General features: G+C 38.0%; 1 protein-coding gene across 1 annotated transcript in view; it reads left to right on the top strand.

Annotated features, from left to right (window-relative positions):
* Positions 1–19,918, top strand: part of CCDC30 (coiled-coil domain containing 30) — a 103,513-nt gene that overhangs the window by 24,443 nt on the left and 59,152 nt on the right. The window contains 2 exon segments of the mRNA XM_035018842.1: positions 18,118–18,237; positions 19,558–19,695. Coding sequence (XP_034874733.1) covers positions 18,118–18,237; positions 19,558–19,695 — 258 coding nt within the window.

The following is a 19,918-nucleotide window of genomic DNA, read 5'->3' as shown; positions in this document are numbered from 1 at the left end:
TGACTCTTAATTTCAGCTTAGGTCATGATCTTGGGATCGTGGGATTGAGCCCCGAGTCAGGTTCCCTGCTCGGTGGGGGGTCTGCTTCAGATTCTCTCCCTCTCTCTCTTCCTCTGCCCCTTCCCCTGCTCACACTCTCCTACTCTCTCTCTAATATAAATAAATAAATCTTTAAAAAAAAAAAAACTCAGAGTTCTCTAATTAAAAACAAATTGAGGGGCACCTGGTTGGTTCAGTCGCTTAAGTATCTGCCTTTGGCTCAGGTCATGATCCCAGGGTCCTAGGATCGAGCCCCATGTTGAGCTTCCTGCTCAGCGGGGAGCCTGCTTTTCCCTCTCCCTCTGCTGCTCCCCCTGCTTCTGCTCTCTTTCTTTCTCTGTCAAATAAATAAATAAATAAATCTTTTTTAAAAAGGCGATTTTTAGTAACCATTTTGATTAGCGTCTTATTTATCCTTTCAGTATTTCTTTATTCAAATATAAAAATTTTGAATATTTATTCAGATTTCTTCCTTTCCTGGTTTCCTTTTGTTTTTACTAAAATGCTCCTAGAGATCCTTCCATATCATATAAAAAAGTCTTCCTCATTCTTTAGAGCAGTCTAGCTTTCTATTGTGTGGATGTACTATAATTTATTTAACCAGTCTCCTTTTGATGGACACTTGGGTTGTTTCTAGTCTGTTGCACACATATGTGGGTGTTTCTGTAGGATAGAGTCACAGAAATGGGATTGTAGGATTAGAGAGTAGATGGATCTGTAATTTGGGTAGATATTGCCAGATACTCCTCAGAGAGAATTGTACCACTTTCCTCTCCTTCCACAATGCATGTAAAAACCAATTTCTTAAAGAATTCACCAACTGAATATATTGTCAAGCTTTTGTGTTTTTACTAAATGATAGCTGAGAATGGTCATCTTAGTGTAGTTTTAATGTTCATTTATCTGTTTATAGTGAAATTGGGAATTTTTCATATGTCTAAAAGTTATTTGTATTTCTTTTATAAAATTAGCTTCGTTGAAATATTTAATACAATATAAACATCCATATTATAAGAGTTGAGTTCAGCGAGTTTTGACAGGTGCATACACCTATAACCACAACCAACCAGTGCAATCAAGGAAGAAAACATATTCATTAACCTATAAAGTTCCCTCCCCCTTTGCCATCAACCCACCTTCCAACCCCAGTCTCCACTCCCCCACTTTCTATTACCATAACTTTTCTAGAATTTCAAACAAATAGAATCATCTAGTATATGCTCTTGTGTTCGGCTTCTTTCACTTACAATCATGCTTTTGAGATTTATCCATGTTGTTGCCTGTGTCAGTAGTTCATTTTTTATATTGCTTAGTAATATCCCTGTATTTGGATATACCATAAATTGTTTATCCACCCACTGGTTGATAGACATTCAGATTGTTTTTAGGTTTTGACTGTTATAAAGCTGCCACTAATATCCTTACACCTTTTTTTTTAATTGGATAAATACCTAGCAGTGAAATTACCAAGTCATAAAGTAAATGTATGTTTAATCTTATAAAAAAACTGCCAGACTGACAGAAAGACCGGGGGTGCCTGAGTGCGGCAGAGCTCCCAGGTATCAGAGCAGGGAAGCTGGCTGCAGAGACGGAGCCGAGGAGTGGACTCTCAGCTCGGGGTTGCCATAAACCATGATCTGCGGCACAGTCAGGCCACTGCTCTTCCAGCAGGGACCCAACAAGCGGCAGATCCGGGGAGACTCCCCTTCCTCCCCCGGGAGGAGTGGTGTGGGAGTGCACCACAGGGATCTGCTGGGTTTGGAGACTCCACACGGGGTCAGGTGCCAGAGATAGAAACGCTCGGTCACAGGCTGGGTGAGCATGGAGAGTGGCCGGAGACCAGGGAGACGGGAGTGATTGACTGCTTTTCTCTGGGGCCTCACTGAGGAGCGGTGCCCCGAGTTCTTGACTCCTCTGGGGCAGAAATTGGGAGGCCACCATTTTCACTCTCGTCTCCCAAAGCTGTACGGAAAGCTTGCAGGGAACAAAGGCTCCCGAGAGCAAACCCAAGCAGATTACTTAGCCCGACCCGGCAAGGGCAGGGCAATTCCACCTCTGGCAAAGACACTTGGAAACCACAGCAACAGGCCCCTCTCCCAGAAGATCAGCAAGAACAGCCAACCAAGACCAAGTTTACCGATCAATGAGAAGGGCAAAACTCCAGCGCTGGGGGAATACAGCACATAGAATTCATGGCTTTTTTCCCATGATGCTTTAGTCTTTCAAGGTTAATTTTTAAAATTTTCTTTATTTTTTCTTTTTCTATTTTTTTGTTCAATTTTTCTTCTTTCCTTTTTCAACCAACATCTTATCAATTCCTTTTTTAAAATCTTTTTTAATTTTTCATTTTTACAGTCATATTCTATCTCTTCATTGTATTTAACCTTATTTTTTGTATATATATATAAGTTTTTCTTTCTTTAAAATTTTGGGATACAGTTTCTTCTAACAGACCAAAATATACCCTAAATCTAGTGTATGATGTTGTTGTCCTAGTCTCCTGCCTGATCACATTCTCTCTTTTTAAAAATTTTTTTCATTCTTTTTTCAACCAAATTCTTATCAATTCCTTTTTAAAAATCTTTTTAAATTTTCATCTTTACAGTCATATTCCATCCCTTCATCATATTTACCCTTATTTTTGTATATATATGAGTTTTTCTTTCTTTAAAATTTTGGGAGGTGATTTCTTCTAACAGACCAAAGTACACCCAAAATCTAGTGTGTGGCTCTATTATATTCACCAGCCTAATCATATTTTTTTCCCCTTTCTTCCCCCCACCTCCCCCCAAGTTTCGGGTCTCTTCTGATCTGTTTAGTGTATATTTTTCTGGGGTCATTGTTACCCTTTTAGCATTTTTTTTAGCATTTTATTCTCTCATTCATCTATTCCTCTCTGGACAAAGTGACAAGATGGAAAAACTCACCTCAAAAAAAAGAACAAGAGGCAGTACCAACTTCCAGGGATCTAATCAATACAGACATTAGTAAGATGTCAGAACTAGAGTTCAGAATGACGATTATAAAGATACTAGCTAGGCTTGAAAAAAGCATGGAGGTAACTAGAGAATCCCTTTCTGGAGAAATAAAAGAGCTAAAATCTCACCAAGTCGAAACCCAAAAGACTTTTAATGAGGTACAATAAAAAATGGAGGCTCTAACTGCTAGGATAAATGAGGCAGAAGAGAAAATTAGTGATATAGAAGACCAAATGATGGAGAATAAAGAAGCTGAGAAAAAGAGATAAACAACTACTGGATCACGAGGGCAGAATTCGAGAGATAAGTGACACCATAAAGCAAAACATTAGAATAATTGGGATCCCAGAAGAAGAAGAAAGAGAGGGGCAGAAGTTGTACTGGAGCAAATTATGGCAGAGAACTTCCCTAATTTGGGGAAGGAAACAGGCATCAAAATCCAGGAGGCACAGAGAACCCCCCTCAAAATCCATAAAAATAGGTCAACACCCCGACATCTAATAATAAAACTCACGAGTCTCAGAGACAAAGAGAAGATCCTGAAAGCAGCTCGGGACAAGAGGTCTGTAACCTACAATGGTAGAAACATTAGATTGGTAGCAGACTTATCCACAGACACCTGGCAGGCCAAAAAGGACTGGCATGATATATTCGGAGCACTAAATGAGAAAAATATGCAGCCAAGAATACTATAGCCAGCTAGGCTGTCATTGAAAATAGAAGGAGAGATAAAAAGCTTCCAGGACAAACAAAAACTAAAAGAATTTGCAAACACGAAACCAGCCCTACAAGAAATATTGAAAGGGGTTCTCTGAGCAAGGAGAGAGCCTAAAAGTAACATAGACCAGAAAGGAACAGAGACAATACACAACAACAGTCACCTTACAGGCAATACAATGGCACTAAATTCATATCTTTCAACAGTTACCCTGAATGTAAATGAGCTAAATGCCCCAATCAAAAGACACAGGGTATGAGATTGGATAAAAAAACAAGACCCATCGATACACTGTCTACAAGAGACTCATTTTAGACCCAAAGACACCTCCAGATGGAAAGTGAGGGGGTGGAAGACCATTTACCATGCTAATGGACATCAAAAGAAAGCTGGGGTGGCAACCCTTATATCAGACAAATTAGATTTTAAACCAAAGACTATAATAAGAGATGAGGAAGGGCACTATATCATACTTAAAGGGTCTATCCAACAAGACCTAACAATTGTAAATATCTATGTCCCTAACATGGGAGCAGCCAATTATATAAGCCAATTAATAATAAAATCAAAGAAACACATTGACAACAATACAATAAGTGTAGGGGACTTTAACACCCCCCTCACTGAAATGGACAGATCATCTAAGCAAAAGATCAACAAGGAAATAAAGACTTTAAATGACACACTGGGCCAGATGGACTTCACAGATATATTCAGAACATTCCATCTCAAAGCAACAGAATACACATTCTTCTCTAGTACCCATGGAACATTCTCCAGAATAGGTCACATCCTGGGTCACAAATCAGGTCTCAACTGGTACCAAAAGATTGGGATCATTCCCTGCATATTCTTGGACCACAATGCTTTGAAACTAGAACTCAGTCACAAAAGGAAAGTTGGAAAGAACTCAAATACATGGAGGCTAAAGAGCATCCTACTACAGAATGAATGGGTCAACCAGGAAATTAAAGAAGAATTTAAAAAATTCATGGAAACAAATGAAAATGAAAACACAACTGTTCAAAATCTTTGGGATGCAGCAAAGGCCGTCCTAAGAGGAAAGTATATAGCAATACAAGCCCTTCTCAAAAAACAAGAAAGGTCTCAAATACACAACCTAACCCTACACCTAAAGGAGCTGGAGAAAGAACAGCAAATAAAGCCTAAGCCCAGCAGGAGAAGAGAAATAGTAAAGATCAGAGCAGAAATCAATGAAATAGAAACCAAAAGAACAGTAGAACAGATCAACGAAACTAAGAGCTGGTTCTTTGAAAGAATTAATAAGATTGATAAACCCCTGGCCAGACTTACCAAAAAGAAAAGAGAAAGGACCCAAATAAATAAAATCATGAATGAAAGAGGAGAGATCACAACCAACGCCAAAGAAATACAAACAATTATAAGAACATATTATGAGCCACTATATGCCAGCAAATTAGACAATCTGGAAGAAATGGATGCATTCCTAGAGACATATAAGCTACCAAAACTGAACCAGGAAGAAATAGAAAACCTGAACAGACCCATAACCACGAAGGAAATTGAAGCAGTCATCAAAAATCTCCCAACAAACAAAAGCCCAGGGCCAGATGGCTTCGCAGGGGAATTCTACCAAACATTTTGAGAAGAATTAATACCTATTCTTCTGAAACTGTTCCAAAAAACACAAATGGAAGGAAAACTTCCAAACTCATTTTATGAGGCCAGCATTACCTTGATCCCAAAACCAAACAGAGACCCCATCAAAAAGGAGAATTACAGACCAACATCCCTGATGAACATGGATGCCAAAATTCTCACCAAAATACTAGGCAATAGGATCCAACAGTACATTGAAAGGATTATTCACCACGACCAAGTGGGATTTATTCCTGGGCTGCAAGGTTGGTTCAACATCCGCAAATCAATCAATGTGATACAATACATTAATAAAAAAAAAGAACAAGAACCATATGATCCTCTCAATAGATGCAGAAAAAGCATTTGACAAAGTACAGCACCCTTTCTTGATCAAAACTCTTCAGAGTATAGGGATAGAAGGTACATACCTCAATATCATAAAAGCCATCTATGAAAAACCCACAGTGAATATCATTCTCAATGGGGAAAAACCTAGAACTTTCCCCTAAGTTCAGGAACATCGCAGGGATGTCCACCATCACCACTGCTGTTCAACATAGTACTAGAAGTCCTAGCCTCAGCAATCAGACAACAAAAAGAAATAAAAGGCATCCAAATCAGCAAAGAAGTCAAACTCTCTTTGCAGATGATATGATACTTGATGTGGAAAACCCAAAAGACTCCACCCCAAAACTGCTAGAATTCATACAGGAATTCAGTAATATATATAGATATAATATATATAGATATATATATAGCAGGATATAAAATCAATGTACAGAAATCAGTGGCATTCCTATACACCAACAACAAGACAGAAGAGAGAGAAATTAAGGAGTCGATCCCATTTACAATTGCACCCAAAACCATAAGTGATGAACTTGGATGTTTAACTATGATGATTTCCAAACAAAATGTGTAAGGTATGGTTTAACCTTGATGCTTATGGTAAAATGTGAGAGGTAAAAGGTAAATTGAATTAAGTATTAGTAAAAAGGAACAACACTTGTTGTTCTAAACCCTATAATACATTGTTATTATTTTTGCTTTAGCCTATTACCTTTTAAAGGGAAAACAAGTTTTTCACATTTAACCAAATATTGACCATTTATAGAGCTCATCATTACTTTGCATAGATCCAAGTTTCTATCTGGTACCATACTTCTTTAGCCTAAAGTCAACATTTCTTCTAGTGTAGATCTATTAATGATAAACTTTCTGGTTTTGTCTGTCTGCAAAAGTCTTTGTTTTACTTCCCCCCCCCCCAAAAAAAAACCTTTTTACTATGGTAAAATACATGTAACAGAAAATGTATTATGTTAACTATTTCTTTTTAAGATTTCTTTATTTATTTTAGAGAGAGAGAATGCAAGCAGGGGGAGGGGCATAGGGAGAGGGAGAGAAGCAAACTCTGCACTGAGTGTGGAGTCCAAGGTGGGGCTCAGTCTCACAACCCCAAGATCATGACCTGAGCTGAAATCAAGAGTCAGATGCTCAACCCGCTGAGCCACCCAGGTGCCGCACATGTTAACTATTTTTAAGTGTACAGTTTAGTGATAGTAAGCACATTCACATTGTTGTGCCGCCACTACTGACATCCACCTCCAGAACTCCCTACATCTTGTAATACGGAAACTGTCTATTCATTAAGCAGTAACTCCCCTTTTTGCCCTTCTCTCCCCCAGCCCATGACAACCACCATTCTATTTTCTGTTTCTATGATTTTGGCTACTCTCACTACCTCATAAAAGGGGAATCATACACTAGTTGTCCTTTTGTGACTCACATTTCAATTAGTATAATGCCTTCAAGTTTCACCCATGTTGCAGCATAGGTCAGAATTTCTTTCCTGTTTAAGGCTGAATAATATTCCATTGTATATTCCACATTCTGTTTATCTATTCATCCCTCAAGGGATACTTGGGTTGCATCAGCCTTTTGGCTGTTGTGGATAACACTGCTATTTACATGAGTGTGCAAATATCTGTTCAAGTCCCTGCTTTCAATTCTTTTGGGTATATACCTAGATGTGGAACTGCTGGATCATATGGTAATTCTCTTTCATTTTATTGAAGAACCACCTTACCATTTTCCATAATGACTGCACCATTTTACATTCTCACTGACAGTACACAAGGGTTCCAGTATCTCCATATCATCATCAACACTTGTTATTTTCTATGTTTTTGGTGCTAGCTATCCTAATGGATGCAGGGTGGTTTCTCATTGTGATTTGAGTTGCATTTACCTAATAATTAATGATGTTAAACATCTTTTCATGTGCTTATTGACCTTCCATATGTTGTCACTGGAGAAATATCTATTCAAGTCCTTTGCCTATTTTTTTTAAGATTTTTTATTTATTTGTTAGAGAGAGAGAGAGAGACAGTGAGCACAAACAGGGGGAGCAGCAGGCAGAGGGAGAAGCAGGCTCCCCACTGAGCAAGAGTCCCAATGTGGGACTTGATCCCAGGACCCTGGGATCATGACCTGAGCCGAAGGCAGACACTTAATGGACTGAGCCACCGAGCCATCCCTCCTTTGCCTATTTTTAAACCAGGTTGTTATTATGTTGTTGAGTTTTAGTAGCTCTTTACATATTCTGATTATATGAATCCCTTATCAGATATATACCTTGCAAATCTTTTTCCATTCCATAAGTTTACTTTCACTATATTGATGCACAAAAAAATTCTAAATTTCATGAAGTCCAGTTTGTCCATTTTTTGTTTTATTGCCTGTGCTTTTGCTATCATATCCAAGAAATCATTGCCAAATCCAATGTTGTAAAGCTTTTCCCATGTTTTCTTCTATGTTTTACAGTTTTAGGTCTTGCATTTAAATCTTTGAGCCATTTTGAGTTAATCTTTATATATGCTGTTAAGGTACAACTTCGTTCTTTTGCATATGGATATCCAGTTATTCCAGATTCATTTGTTGAAAAGACTGGCCTTTTCCCATTGAATGGTCTTGGCACACTTGTCAAAAATCATTTGACCATATACATGAAGGTTTATTTTTGGGCTCTGCATTCTATTCCATTGGTCTATATGTCTGTGTTTCTGCCTGTACCACATTGTTTTGACTACTCTGGCTTTGTAGTAAATTTTAAAATCAGGAGGTATGCGTCATGAAGCTTTGTTCTTTTCCAAGATAGTTTTAGCTATTCAGCATCCCTTGAGATTCCATATGAGTTTTAGGATGGGTTTTTCTGTTTCTGCAAAAAATGTTATTGGGATTTTGATAGGGATTGCATTGAATCTGTAGATCATTTTGGGTAGTACTGACATCTCAACAATGTTAAGTCTTCCAATTCATGAACATGGAATATGTTTCTGTTTGTTTTCTTTAATTTTTTCAGCAATGTTTTGTAGTTTTCATTGTACAAGTCTTTCACCTCCTTGGTTAGGTTAATTCCTAACATTTTATTTTTTTTGATGCTACTATAAATGGAAGTGTTTTTGTAATTTCTTTTTTAGATTGCTTGTTGTTAGTGTGTAGAAGTGTGACTGAATTTTGTGTGTTGATTTTGTATCTTGTTACTCAGCAAATTCATTTATTATGTCTAACTGTTTGTAGAATCTTTAAGATTTTCTACATGTAAGATAATTCATCTGCAAATAGAGATAATTTTACTTCTTCCTGTCTAATTTGGATGTCTTTTTTTTTCCTTGCTTAATTGCTGACTCAAATTTCCAATACTATGTTGAATAGAAGTGGTGAAAGCTTTGTTCCTGATCTTATAGGAAAAGCTTTCAATCCCTGACCATTGAATATGATGCTCACTGTGGGTTTCTTATAAATCTCTTATTATGTTGAGGTAGTTTTCTTCTATTCCTGGTTTATTTCATGTATTTTTAATCATGAAAGGGCATTGGATCCTGTCAAATGCATTTTCTGCATCATTGAGATGATCATGTCAATGTTCCCTCATACTTTTTTTTTTTTTTTTTAAGATTTATTTGACAGAGAGAGACACAGCGAGAGAGGGAACACAAGCAGGGGGAGTGGGAGAGGGAGAAGCAGGCTTCCCGCCGAGCAGGGAGCCTGACACGGGGCTCGATCCCAGTACCCTGGGACCATGACCCGAGCCGAAGGCAGGCGCCCAACGACTGAGCCACCCAGGTGCCCCTGTTCCCTCATACTTTTAATGTGGTGTATTACATTGATCAATTTCTGTATGTTGAACCATACTTAAATTTCAGGAATAAATTTCATCTGGTCATGGTGTATAACCCTTCTAATATGGTGTTAAATTCATTTTGATAATATTTTGTTGAGAATTTTTACATCAGTGCTCATAAAGGATACTGGTCCGTGTTTTTTTCTTCCTTTTTGTATCTTTGTCTGACTTTCATGTCAGGGTCAGCTGGCCTCACAGGATTGAGTTAGAAAGTGTTTCTTCCCTTTCAAGTTTTGGGAAAAGTTTGAGAAGGATTGGTGTTCGTTCTTTTTTGAATGTTTGGTAGAATTTACCAGTGAAGCCATCACGCCTGGGCTTTTCTTTGTACCTGAGCTTTTTGATTACTGAGTCAGTATCCTACTAGTTATAGATCTATTCAAATTTTCTGTTTCTTTATGATTCAGTCTTTGTTGTGTTTTTTTTTTTAAGATTTTATTTATTTATTTGCCAGAGAGAGAGAGAGCACAAGCAGGGGGAGCAGCAGGCAGAGGGAGAAGCAGGCTCCCCACTGAGCAGGGAGCCCAATATGGGACTCGATCCCAGGACCCTGTGATGATCACCTGAGCTGAAGGCAGACGCTTAACTGACTGAGCCACCGAGGTATCCCTGATCTTCATTGGTTTTGTGTTTCTAGGAATTTGTCCATTTCATGTAGGTTATCCAGTTTATTGGTGTACAATTGTTCAAAGTACTTTCTTCTATGCTTTTTTTATGTGTAAAATACATAGGAATGTACCCTCAACTTTTATGTTAGTAATTTGAGTCTTCTCTTTTTTTCTTATTCATTCTAGCTAAAGGTTTGTCAATTCTGTTGATCTTTTCAAAGAACCAGTTTCTGGTTTCACTGATTTTCTATATTTTTCTATATTTTATCTGTGCTGTAACTCTTATTATTTCTTTCTGCTGTGTTTGGATTTAGTTTGTTGTTCTTTTTATACTTCTTTAAATTAAAAAGTTAGGTTGTTGATTTCAGATCTTTCTCATTCTTTTTTTTTTTTTTAAGATTTTATTTATTTATTTGACAGAGAGATAGAGTGAAGCACAAGTAGGCAGAGAGGCAGGCAGAGAGAGAAGGAGAAGCAGGTTTTCCTCTTAGCAGGGAGCCCGATGTGGGGCTTGATCCCAGGACCCTGGGATCATGACCTAAGCCAAAGGCAGATGCTTAACCGACTGAGCCACCCAGGCACCCCAGATCTTTCTCATTCTTTAATGTAAGCATTTATACCTATAAATTTCCCCCTTAGCACATATTTCATTACATCCCATAAGTTTTGATATGTTGTAGTTTCATGTTTCATTTTCATTCATCTCTAGAAATTTCCTGATTTCTCTTGTGATTTGTTCTTTGATCCATTTGTTGTTTAAGAGTATGTTGTTTAATTTCCACATATATGTGAAATTTTCAGTTTTCCTTGTAATTAATATCTGTCTCCATCCAACTGTGGTTGGAGAAGATACTTTGTATGATATCTGTCTTTTAAAATCTACTAAGACTCAGTCTGTGGCCTGAAATGTGGTCTATCCTGGAGAATGTCCTGTGTGCACTTGGGAAGAGTCAGTATTTTGTTGTCATTGAGTAGAGTGTCCTATATATGTCTTTTAGATATTGTTGCTTTATTGTGTTGTTCAAGTCCTCTATTTCCTTACTTATCCTATATCTGACTGTTTATCCATTATTGAAAGTGGGGTATTGAAGTCTCCAATTCTTATTGTAGAAATGTCTATGTCTTCTTTCAATTAACCAATTTTTGCCTTATATATTTTGGTTGGTGATTAGGTGCTATTATATCTTATCGTTGTGTCAAACCTATTATTAACATATAATGCCCTTCTTTGTCTCTTGTAATATTTCTTGATTTAAAGTCTATTTTGTCTGACATTAGTTTAACTAGCCCCATCCTCTTTTGGTTACTAAATCCTTTTGCTTGCACCCTCTTTGCATCTTTGGATCTAAAGTGAATCTTCTGTGGACAGTATAAGGTTAGATCATGTTGTGTTTTTATCCATGATGCCAATGTGTGTCTTTTGATCAGAGAGATTAAGTACCTTACATTTAAAGTAATTATTAAAGTAGGTCTTCTGTCATTTTGTCATTTGTTTCTATGTACCTTATAGCTTTTTGTCTCCCTCATTTCCTGCTTAAGTGTCTCTCTTGTGTGTAGTTGATTTTTTTGGTAATAAAACATTTTAATTACTTTTCATTCCCTTTTGAGTATATTCTTTAACTATTTTCTTTGCAGTTACCATAGGGATTACATTTAACATGCTAAAATTATAATACTTCACCTTGAATTTATGCCAGCTCAACTTTAATAATATGCAAAAACTCTGCTCATTTACAGCTCTGTTCTCAGAAATTGACATCACAAAATTACATCTTTATATATTGTGTATCCAAAAACATGAATTAATAATTGCTTTTTAAAAATGTATTAGTCTCTTAAATTATGTAGAAACCGAATTATGGAATTAGAATGAAAGTTCCAATAATACTAGATTTTAGGCTAATAATAATTTTTAAAGCAATATATCAATCTCTTAAGTCATGTAGAGAACCAAAATGGGAGTTTTAAACCACTGTCACTATAACACTAGATTTTATCATTGCCCATGTATTTATGTTTATCTCTTCATATGGCTTTGAGTTACTATCTGGTATCTTTTCATTTCAACCTACAGGACTCCTTTTAGGATTTCTCACGGGGTGGGTCTAGTAGTGACAAACTCCCTCAGTTTTTGTTCATCTGTGAATGTCTTAATTTCATCCTCACTCCTGAAAGGACAGTTTTGCTGGATATAGAATTCTTGGCTGACAGTTTTTTTCTTTTAGCATTTTGAATATATCAGCCCACTGCCTTCTGGCCTCCAAAGTTTCTGATGAGAAATCTGCTCATAATCTTACTGAGGATCTCCTGTAAGTGACAAGTCACTTCTCTCTTGCTGCATTCAAGCTTATCTCTTTATCTTTGGCTTTCAGTGGCCAGATTATAGTGTGTCTCAGTGTGGGTCTCTTTGATTTCATTCTTCTTGCAGTTCAGTGAGCTTCTTGGATGTTTATATTCATGTCTTTAAACAAATGATCATTTTCTTTTGTCTTTGTTGGTGACCATGACTGTGGCCCATTCCTTGTTCTGTCACCTATATATCCACTGGGAGGAGGCTGATCTGGGATGCAGGCACCAAGACAAACCTAGAATTGCAGGAGAGTTATTGGGGGTGGTACCTGAGAAGGATCAAGGGAAGGACAGCCATGGGCTAGCAAAGCCTTTAGATCATGATGCAGGTCTGATATCTGTTAAAGAGGGAGAAGGAAGGAAGATTGGATAGGAAGAGCCTCAGACTGTGGTGTAGTTCTGAGGAGTCTCATTCAGACCAGCAGGGCTTTGGCACAGTGATAACCTGTGAAGGAATCCCACATTAACCAGAAATGGCCAGGACTTAATATCCCCACCATGCTCAGTCGTTCATTGGAGGCTGCCTGGGAAGAGCGTGCCAAGTTCTTTCCTGAAGGGAGAGAGACGTACCAGTGGTGCACTGCCATGTGGCCCTCTGTATCACAGAATTCTTAACAGTAGAAAAGATCCTTGTAGAGTAACTGGCTAATCCACCTCCCTCTATGATAGATGTCATCCATGACATTCTGAATAAATGAGTATATGTCATATTTTAAAACATGTTCAGAAAAGATCATACATATCCCTCTTATGTTTAATTTTAAATACCAGAAGATTTTTCTTTGTCTAATCTCAAACCTCTAGGCTGTGGTATAAACCAGTTTTCTTGATCTTGTCATGAAGACTTGCAATATGTGTGGACTTCTAAAATAATACTAAATAAATTTTTGCCTTCAAAGTTCTCTCTTGATCTTCTGTGAAGAAAAAGATTCAAGCTTTCTTGATCGAGTTTAGCAGCCAGGCAATGGTGATATCGCTAAGTATTTTTTTTTAAAGGTTTTTTTATTTATTCATTCGAGACACAGAGATACAGAGAGAGGGAGACAATATGAGCAGGGGGAGAAGCAGAGGGAGGGGGAGAAGCAGGCCCCCCGCTGAGCAGGGACCCTGGTGCGGTGCTCAATCCCAGGACCCCAGGATCATGACCTGAACCGAAGGCAGACGCTTAACCATCTGAGCCACCCAGGCACCCCATTATCACTAAGTATTAACTAAAGAATCATTCTCAGCTGTGGAATTGAGTGAACTGAGTGCTGTAATCAGTAGGTTAGGAGTTTCAGATCTTGATGCAGGGCCATGCTCCCCTTGGCATGGATCTTCAGCTTTTATGTGAGTGTGTGGGTGCCTCATGCCATCATTCCCGGTCTCTTACTACTTTACTTTCTGTTCTCTACAAAAAGGAAGTAAGACGATGGAAACTAAGATTTCAGTGCCTACACAATGTTGTAATGACTCTGCTGTGGGTTTGATATAACCCATTTAATGTTAACATAAAATTGTGGGAGATAGGTGTCATTCACCCTGCTGCATAGGCGAGGAAACCAAGATCACAAATTCATAAATGTAAAGATTTCAAATTTCAACTGACTGCAACACCCATGTTTTTGCCACTATGATTTTCAAACTGTGTTTCAAGGATCCTTGATGTTCCACAGATGCAGAGTCCTAGGTCTTCTGCCTCCACATCAACCAGAGAATCCTCTGTTTCTGGGCACCCTGTAGACAGTTTCCCCATAAGAATGTGTTTGAAAATAAATGGGAGGGGATGACCTTAAAAGGACAAATAATTTAGAAAACCAATCCCTTAAATTGTGCAGCCGCCTCAAGATAATGACCTGTATTTGTTACCCATTTCTATATGCAGACAGATTTACCATTAATTAGACCATCTTAATGCTGCTAACATGCATATTCTCAGAGAAAATGCTTAAAAAGAAGAAATGCTAGGTGTCTGATAGGAATGATAATAGCCGGGGCACCTGGGTGGCACAGTCGGTTCAGCATCTGCCTTCGGCTCAGGTCATGATCCCAGAGTCCTGGGATGGAGTCCCACATAGGGCACCCTGCTCAGCTCCCTCTGCCTGCCACTCCCCCTGCTTGTGCTCTCTCTCTTTGTCAAATAAATAAGTTAAATTAAATTTAAAAAGGAATAATTATAGCCACAATATATTGAGCATCTCTCATATGCCATGATCTGTTTACATAAATCTCAAGTAATCCCTGTAACAGCCCTCCCCAAGGTAAGTAAGGATATTCCCATTTCATAGTTGAGAGAACTTAAAGGGACTGGAACAAAGTGAGAGGCAGAGCTAGGAGTTGTTCCAGGTTTGTCTGGACTTAGAGCTGATTATGTACATCATATCAACTCTTTTTTTATGTTCAATTAGGCGACATGTAGTACATCAGTTTTTGATGTAGTGTTCAACAGTTCATTAGTTGCATATAACGCCCAGTGCTCGTCATGTCAGCTCTTACGAGGATTTATGGGGGGGTTATATAGGGGATTAATTATACCTCATGGGGGTTACCACATGCTCCACACTGAGCACATAAATCGTGTCCACCTGGAGGTGATGACTGGGCATATTGCATCCATCCTCCCCAGTGCCCGCACCTGCCGTCCCCTGGCCTGTGTCTGTGAGAGGGCCCAGCATCGCGCAGGCATGTAGTGGGGGTGGCAGTGGCACTTGTCATCCTGTGCCCAGGAGGCACAGTTTGCTTCATAGCATGAGACGATCCCCACCTTTGGGGTAGTAGAACACTGAAAGTGGAAAATTCTGAGCTGTTACACCTTTCTCCAGAGTCGTTGGTGGTTAGCCCATGCCAATGAGGCAGTTCCCTAGCGAGTCTGGTAGTGCTTGCCTTTGCTTACTGCCGCCTGACAGGTGAGGTTGGCTCCCATCAGCTACCCAGAGCTCTCTCTATCCCACTGCTCATTCCTTACAGTATCCGCTGCCCCTCTGCCCCTCTGCTCTGTTTTTCTGTGTTAAACTTTGGTCGCCATGAAGTACATGAAGGACATACATTGCGTAAATGCATCACCATTTTTAGTATGCCGCAAATTATGTTAAATTTCATATATATATATATTCTTTTGAAAAGCTATCTTTTAAAAGTCATAGCATTAAAATACATGACATTCTTATACGAAGAAACACAAAGGAAAACACGAAATGAGGGGAGTTTTCATGTTTAAGAGTTGAAATGTTTCTCGCACTTTGCACTGAGGCATCTCAGGTGGTATAAAGGTGGAGCCAAGGACATTCTTGCCTTGGGTGCTGAATGCATCAGCATGTCATGTGTGGACATGCAGAAACATTCATCAGGGCAAAGCGGGGGCTGGTGAAGGGGAGAAGCTGCTCTGAGGAAAAAATATACCTTTTCCTATATCCTTGTCCAGTGCTGCTAGGAAGTCGACTTGATTCTTAACCAGGTCTTTTTTCTATACCCCAGACAGGAGGATTTGTAAAAGTTACACTGGGCGGGGTGGTTTCAGCATCCATTTTGCCAGTTGCCTGTCCCATTCTTTCCAATCCATCTCTTCCTATTTTATGAATATTAAACACAAGAAGGGTAAATTATTGATAATCGACTTTACTAAACTAATAAATTAATTTTTGAAAAACCTGTTGGTTAATTTAGTACATATCTGGCAGTAAATTATGAATCCAGAAGGACAAGCAAAGCCCCAGAATACTTTTCTCCAAAATGTAATTAGGTAAAACTCTTTGGTGGATCAACCCTTTCCTCTTCAGCTAAAGTAAATGAATGTTTTTGTCTCTGAACTAAACTTAATTGAAGTTTCTGTTGAAACCTAATTCTAAATAAAAGTAATATCAGTGTTGGTGTCTTCTATTTCTAAATTACAACTAAATACTCAGAAGCTTCTTTTGCATATAGTTTTGTTACTGGGCCAATCTATAATAAAGTGTTACTTTTCAAAAGTGAAAAAAAAAGGTACATTAGCAGCTTAAATCAGGACAATGAGGATCCTGTAGTGTATTTTTCTAATACTTGGTTCCTTTGGTTCAGCTGCCAAACAGCAGTGAGGGCTCAAACACTTAATAAAGCAACTCTCCAAAGGATCCAAGACCAGACAAGAGGTGAAACTGGTTGGTACGGAAAGTTTTCAAGGTGTAGCTTCAGGGAAGGACGCTTAAGAACTATAGCTTATTTTTTCAGTATTTTTTAGAATAACACATGTATGTATGTATTTTAACTGATGATTTATTTGGATTAAGATTTCCCTCTTAGAGCCCGAGTTATCAGTAATATAGGAAAACACCAGAGAAACCTGTATGAAAAGTCAAGAGACAGTGCAAGTACAAGATTTGAATGAGTTAAGAAATAAAAAGGTAATTTTCAGTGAAAGCTGCTAATACAGGTGAGGCAGACTCCATAAGGATGCTTAAGAATAGCTGAATATAGGCAAAGAGAGAAAATACACCCCCAGGAGTGGTAAATCTATATCCTGTGATTGTGATCAGTGGTTACAGAAAGCCTTCCCAGGAGTAGTCAGTTAGGAAGGAGCCCACTGAAAATGTATTTTGGATAAACTAGTGTGTTGAAATTGTAAGGATGGTTTAAAGGTATTGCCTCACAACTGAGTAAATGTGAAAATTCAGAACCCAATAACATAAACTGCCATTTACAGAGCATTTGCCTACATGTGCGTAGGCATCATTATCCCTATTTTTCTGATGACGAAACTGAGCCTAAGTTAAGTAACGGGCTCAGTTTTCCACTATTGGTAAATAGAACAAAACCGGTAAGACTTTTTTCCCATGAATCATTCTTGGTTTCCCAAGTTGGAGAATAGAGAGCTATGAATTTCATGCTGCTCCCTGGCGGGCTGGTACAAACGAGCAGTTAGCTCACTGAACAGGTGTGCTCTGACTGTCAAGAAGGGTCTGCAGCTTGATGACAGTATTACGAGAATTGGCTCAGTTCTCAGTCTATAGCCACCAAATTCATTTTGGCCTCAATTTAATTTCCTAATAGGTTTTTGTAACAAGAGAAAATATACTTTGGCAAGTCCGAATAGAGTAGATATTAAAAGTAAGGACTTATTTTGAATCCCAGTGCTATGTGATCTTGGGAAAAATACCTAATATATCTGAGCCTCGCCTTCTCTGTAAAAAAAAAAAAATATATATATATATATATATATATATAGTAGTTCCAATTTCGTAGAGGTCCTGGGAAAACAAAATGAGATAATGCAAGTAAAGCATGTATCATGATGTCTGACACATGGCAAGCACTAACTAGTAGCTGCTCTCATTATTATTGCAATTATTATTATCAATTAATCTGGGAAGATTTTAACAAGACTTTATATTTGGTAGGTGCTCAACAAAATACATTCAAAATCTCACTTCATTCCTACTCTGATGGTTATAATGTATCTAGAACAAGTGTCAGCTCCGTTTTACAGTTGAGAAACAGGCTCAGAGAGAAAAATGTCTCTTACGAGCTATGGTACCATGAATTACTTTTCCCAGCTTCATATCTCCCCTAAATGACTATATAATTGAGTTAGATGGGAAATTATTATTATCAGAATTTATAAGAAACATGATTAAAGTATATAGAATTAATTATGTAAAATGCTTTTTGCAGATTTTGAAAATGAGCCAAGAAAAAATTGAAATATTTGAAAGTGAGTCATCAGAAGAAAGCAGAAGGCAATTGACATCTGATTTTAATATTATACAGAAGACTTTGAAAGTTGAAAGTGAGGTATTTTGCCACTTAGGATGTTATTTCCCTCTTTTTGCATTCCTACTTTAGGGATCTCATGTTACCATTTAGTTTGACTTTAAAATAAATCGTAGCTATAGAATGTGTGTTTCTGTTAGTAATAATGGGGTGAGTGTCCTTTCCACAAGCTGAGTTCCAGCACCAGGCAAAGAGGGGCCTTTAAGTAGCAGGTATTTGATTATTATGGTGGTCATAGAGTCATGGACTTGTCTCTCCTTTTAACTGCTTGTCCTACCATCTTGGAAAGATCTATCAGGAGACAACCAGCCTATATTTGGAAGAGAGACCTGGAAGTGAGTCCATGGAAGTCTAGATCACCAATTTAGAGGACGGTGACACTTATATCAGTTTGCAGGGTGGGTGACAGCCAGTGCATTGCCCCAAATCCCATCCTGATGACCTATAGAAATTTTCAATGCAATGAGGTAGGAAACTGATACCAGTTGACCTCTTCCTGTGGTTTTGGGTGGCCACTCTCTATTTTCTCTCCTTTTTGCCCAACGCCTTCCTCATCAACTCTCTCTTCCCCTTCTGATTTCAAGGCTTTGGGAAAATACCAAGTAACTCCTCTCCTAAAGTAAATTTCATATCACCTGTTCCCATCATAGGGCACCACAGATTCTCAGGTCCCAGTCGTCCACCAACCAAACTGTATATTCCATGTCATCAGTGTAGAAATTTGATAAGAATCTACATATAACTAAAGTGTTTGCTCTCACGGATATATAGCCTCTGAAAAATCAGAGGCTTAGAGGAAACCCTAGTTGATTAAGTCACTGAATATACATTATTAAGTAAGGCAGCATAATTTGTAGTTAAGAACACAGTTTGAAGTTGGTCAGACAGTTGAATCTCAGCTTTACCACTTCCTAGCTATGTGAATTTAGGCAGGCCACTTACACTCTCGGAGCCTGTTTCAGTAGCCCAGCTGCATGGGGTTGTCACAAAATTAAAGGCATGGTTTTTCTGTAAAAGGTAACTTTAAAAAAGATACATGTTAAAACAGGTAATATAACTAATGCAGGAGTTGCTGAAGAATTTACCTCTCTAGAAGCCTTGCTGAAAGTAGGAATGACTCTAGAAGCCCAGTGAGTGATAGAAACCAAGAATGCTCAGTTTAAATAATTGATTTAAGTAAACTTTAATTACTAAGAAAGTAGTTCTGCCAGAAGAATAAGTTGGAATATTTAAAACACAAAAAATATGTGAGTCATTTCAAAGATTCCTCTCTAGAAGTATTATACATTTTATGCAGAAAGTCTTATTTTATTTTACTAAATATCTCTATTTCTTAATCAGGGATTGCAAAAATCAAAGTCAGAACTTAGATGCCTTTATAACGAGATTCAAAGTCTTCCAGGGGCATCAAGAGACAGAAACTATTTTTTAATAGCATATAACCTGCTACAAAGAGAGAATTTTGAATTAGAAACAAAGGTGAGACTGAATTAATTATTTAAATGTTCAGTGTTTGATTTTATCTTTTATTAGGATAAGATAAAAGGAAATTAATTTTCAGAAAGAGATGACTTGGAAATTGGGGTTTCTTTTATTATTATAGAATAAATTGCCATTAGTGTAGGTTATAAGCCAAGCTGCATCTCAGAATAGACTTCAACCAGTACTTCACTCTTAGGATTACTCTGTGAATTTTTTACTT

The sequence above is a fragment of the Mirounga leonina genome, unplaced genomic scaffold (assembly GCF_011800145.1).
Source record: "Mirounga leonina isolate KUSES-001 unplaced genomic scaffold, KU_Mleo_1.0 Mir_173, whole genome shotgun sequence".
Classification (NCBI taxonomy): Eukaryota; Metazoa; Chordata; class Mammalia; order Carnivora; family Phocidae; genus Mirounga; species Mirounga leonina.
The sequence above is the reverse complement of the archived record's forward strand: the minus strand, read 5'-3'. Positions and strand labels throughout refer to the sequence as shown.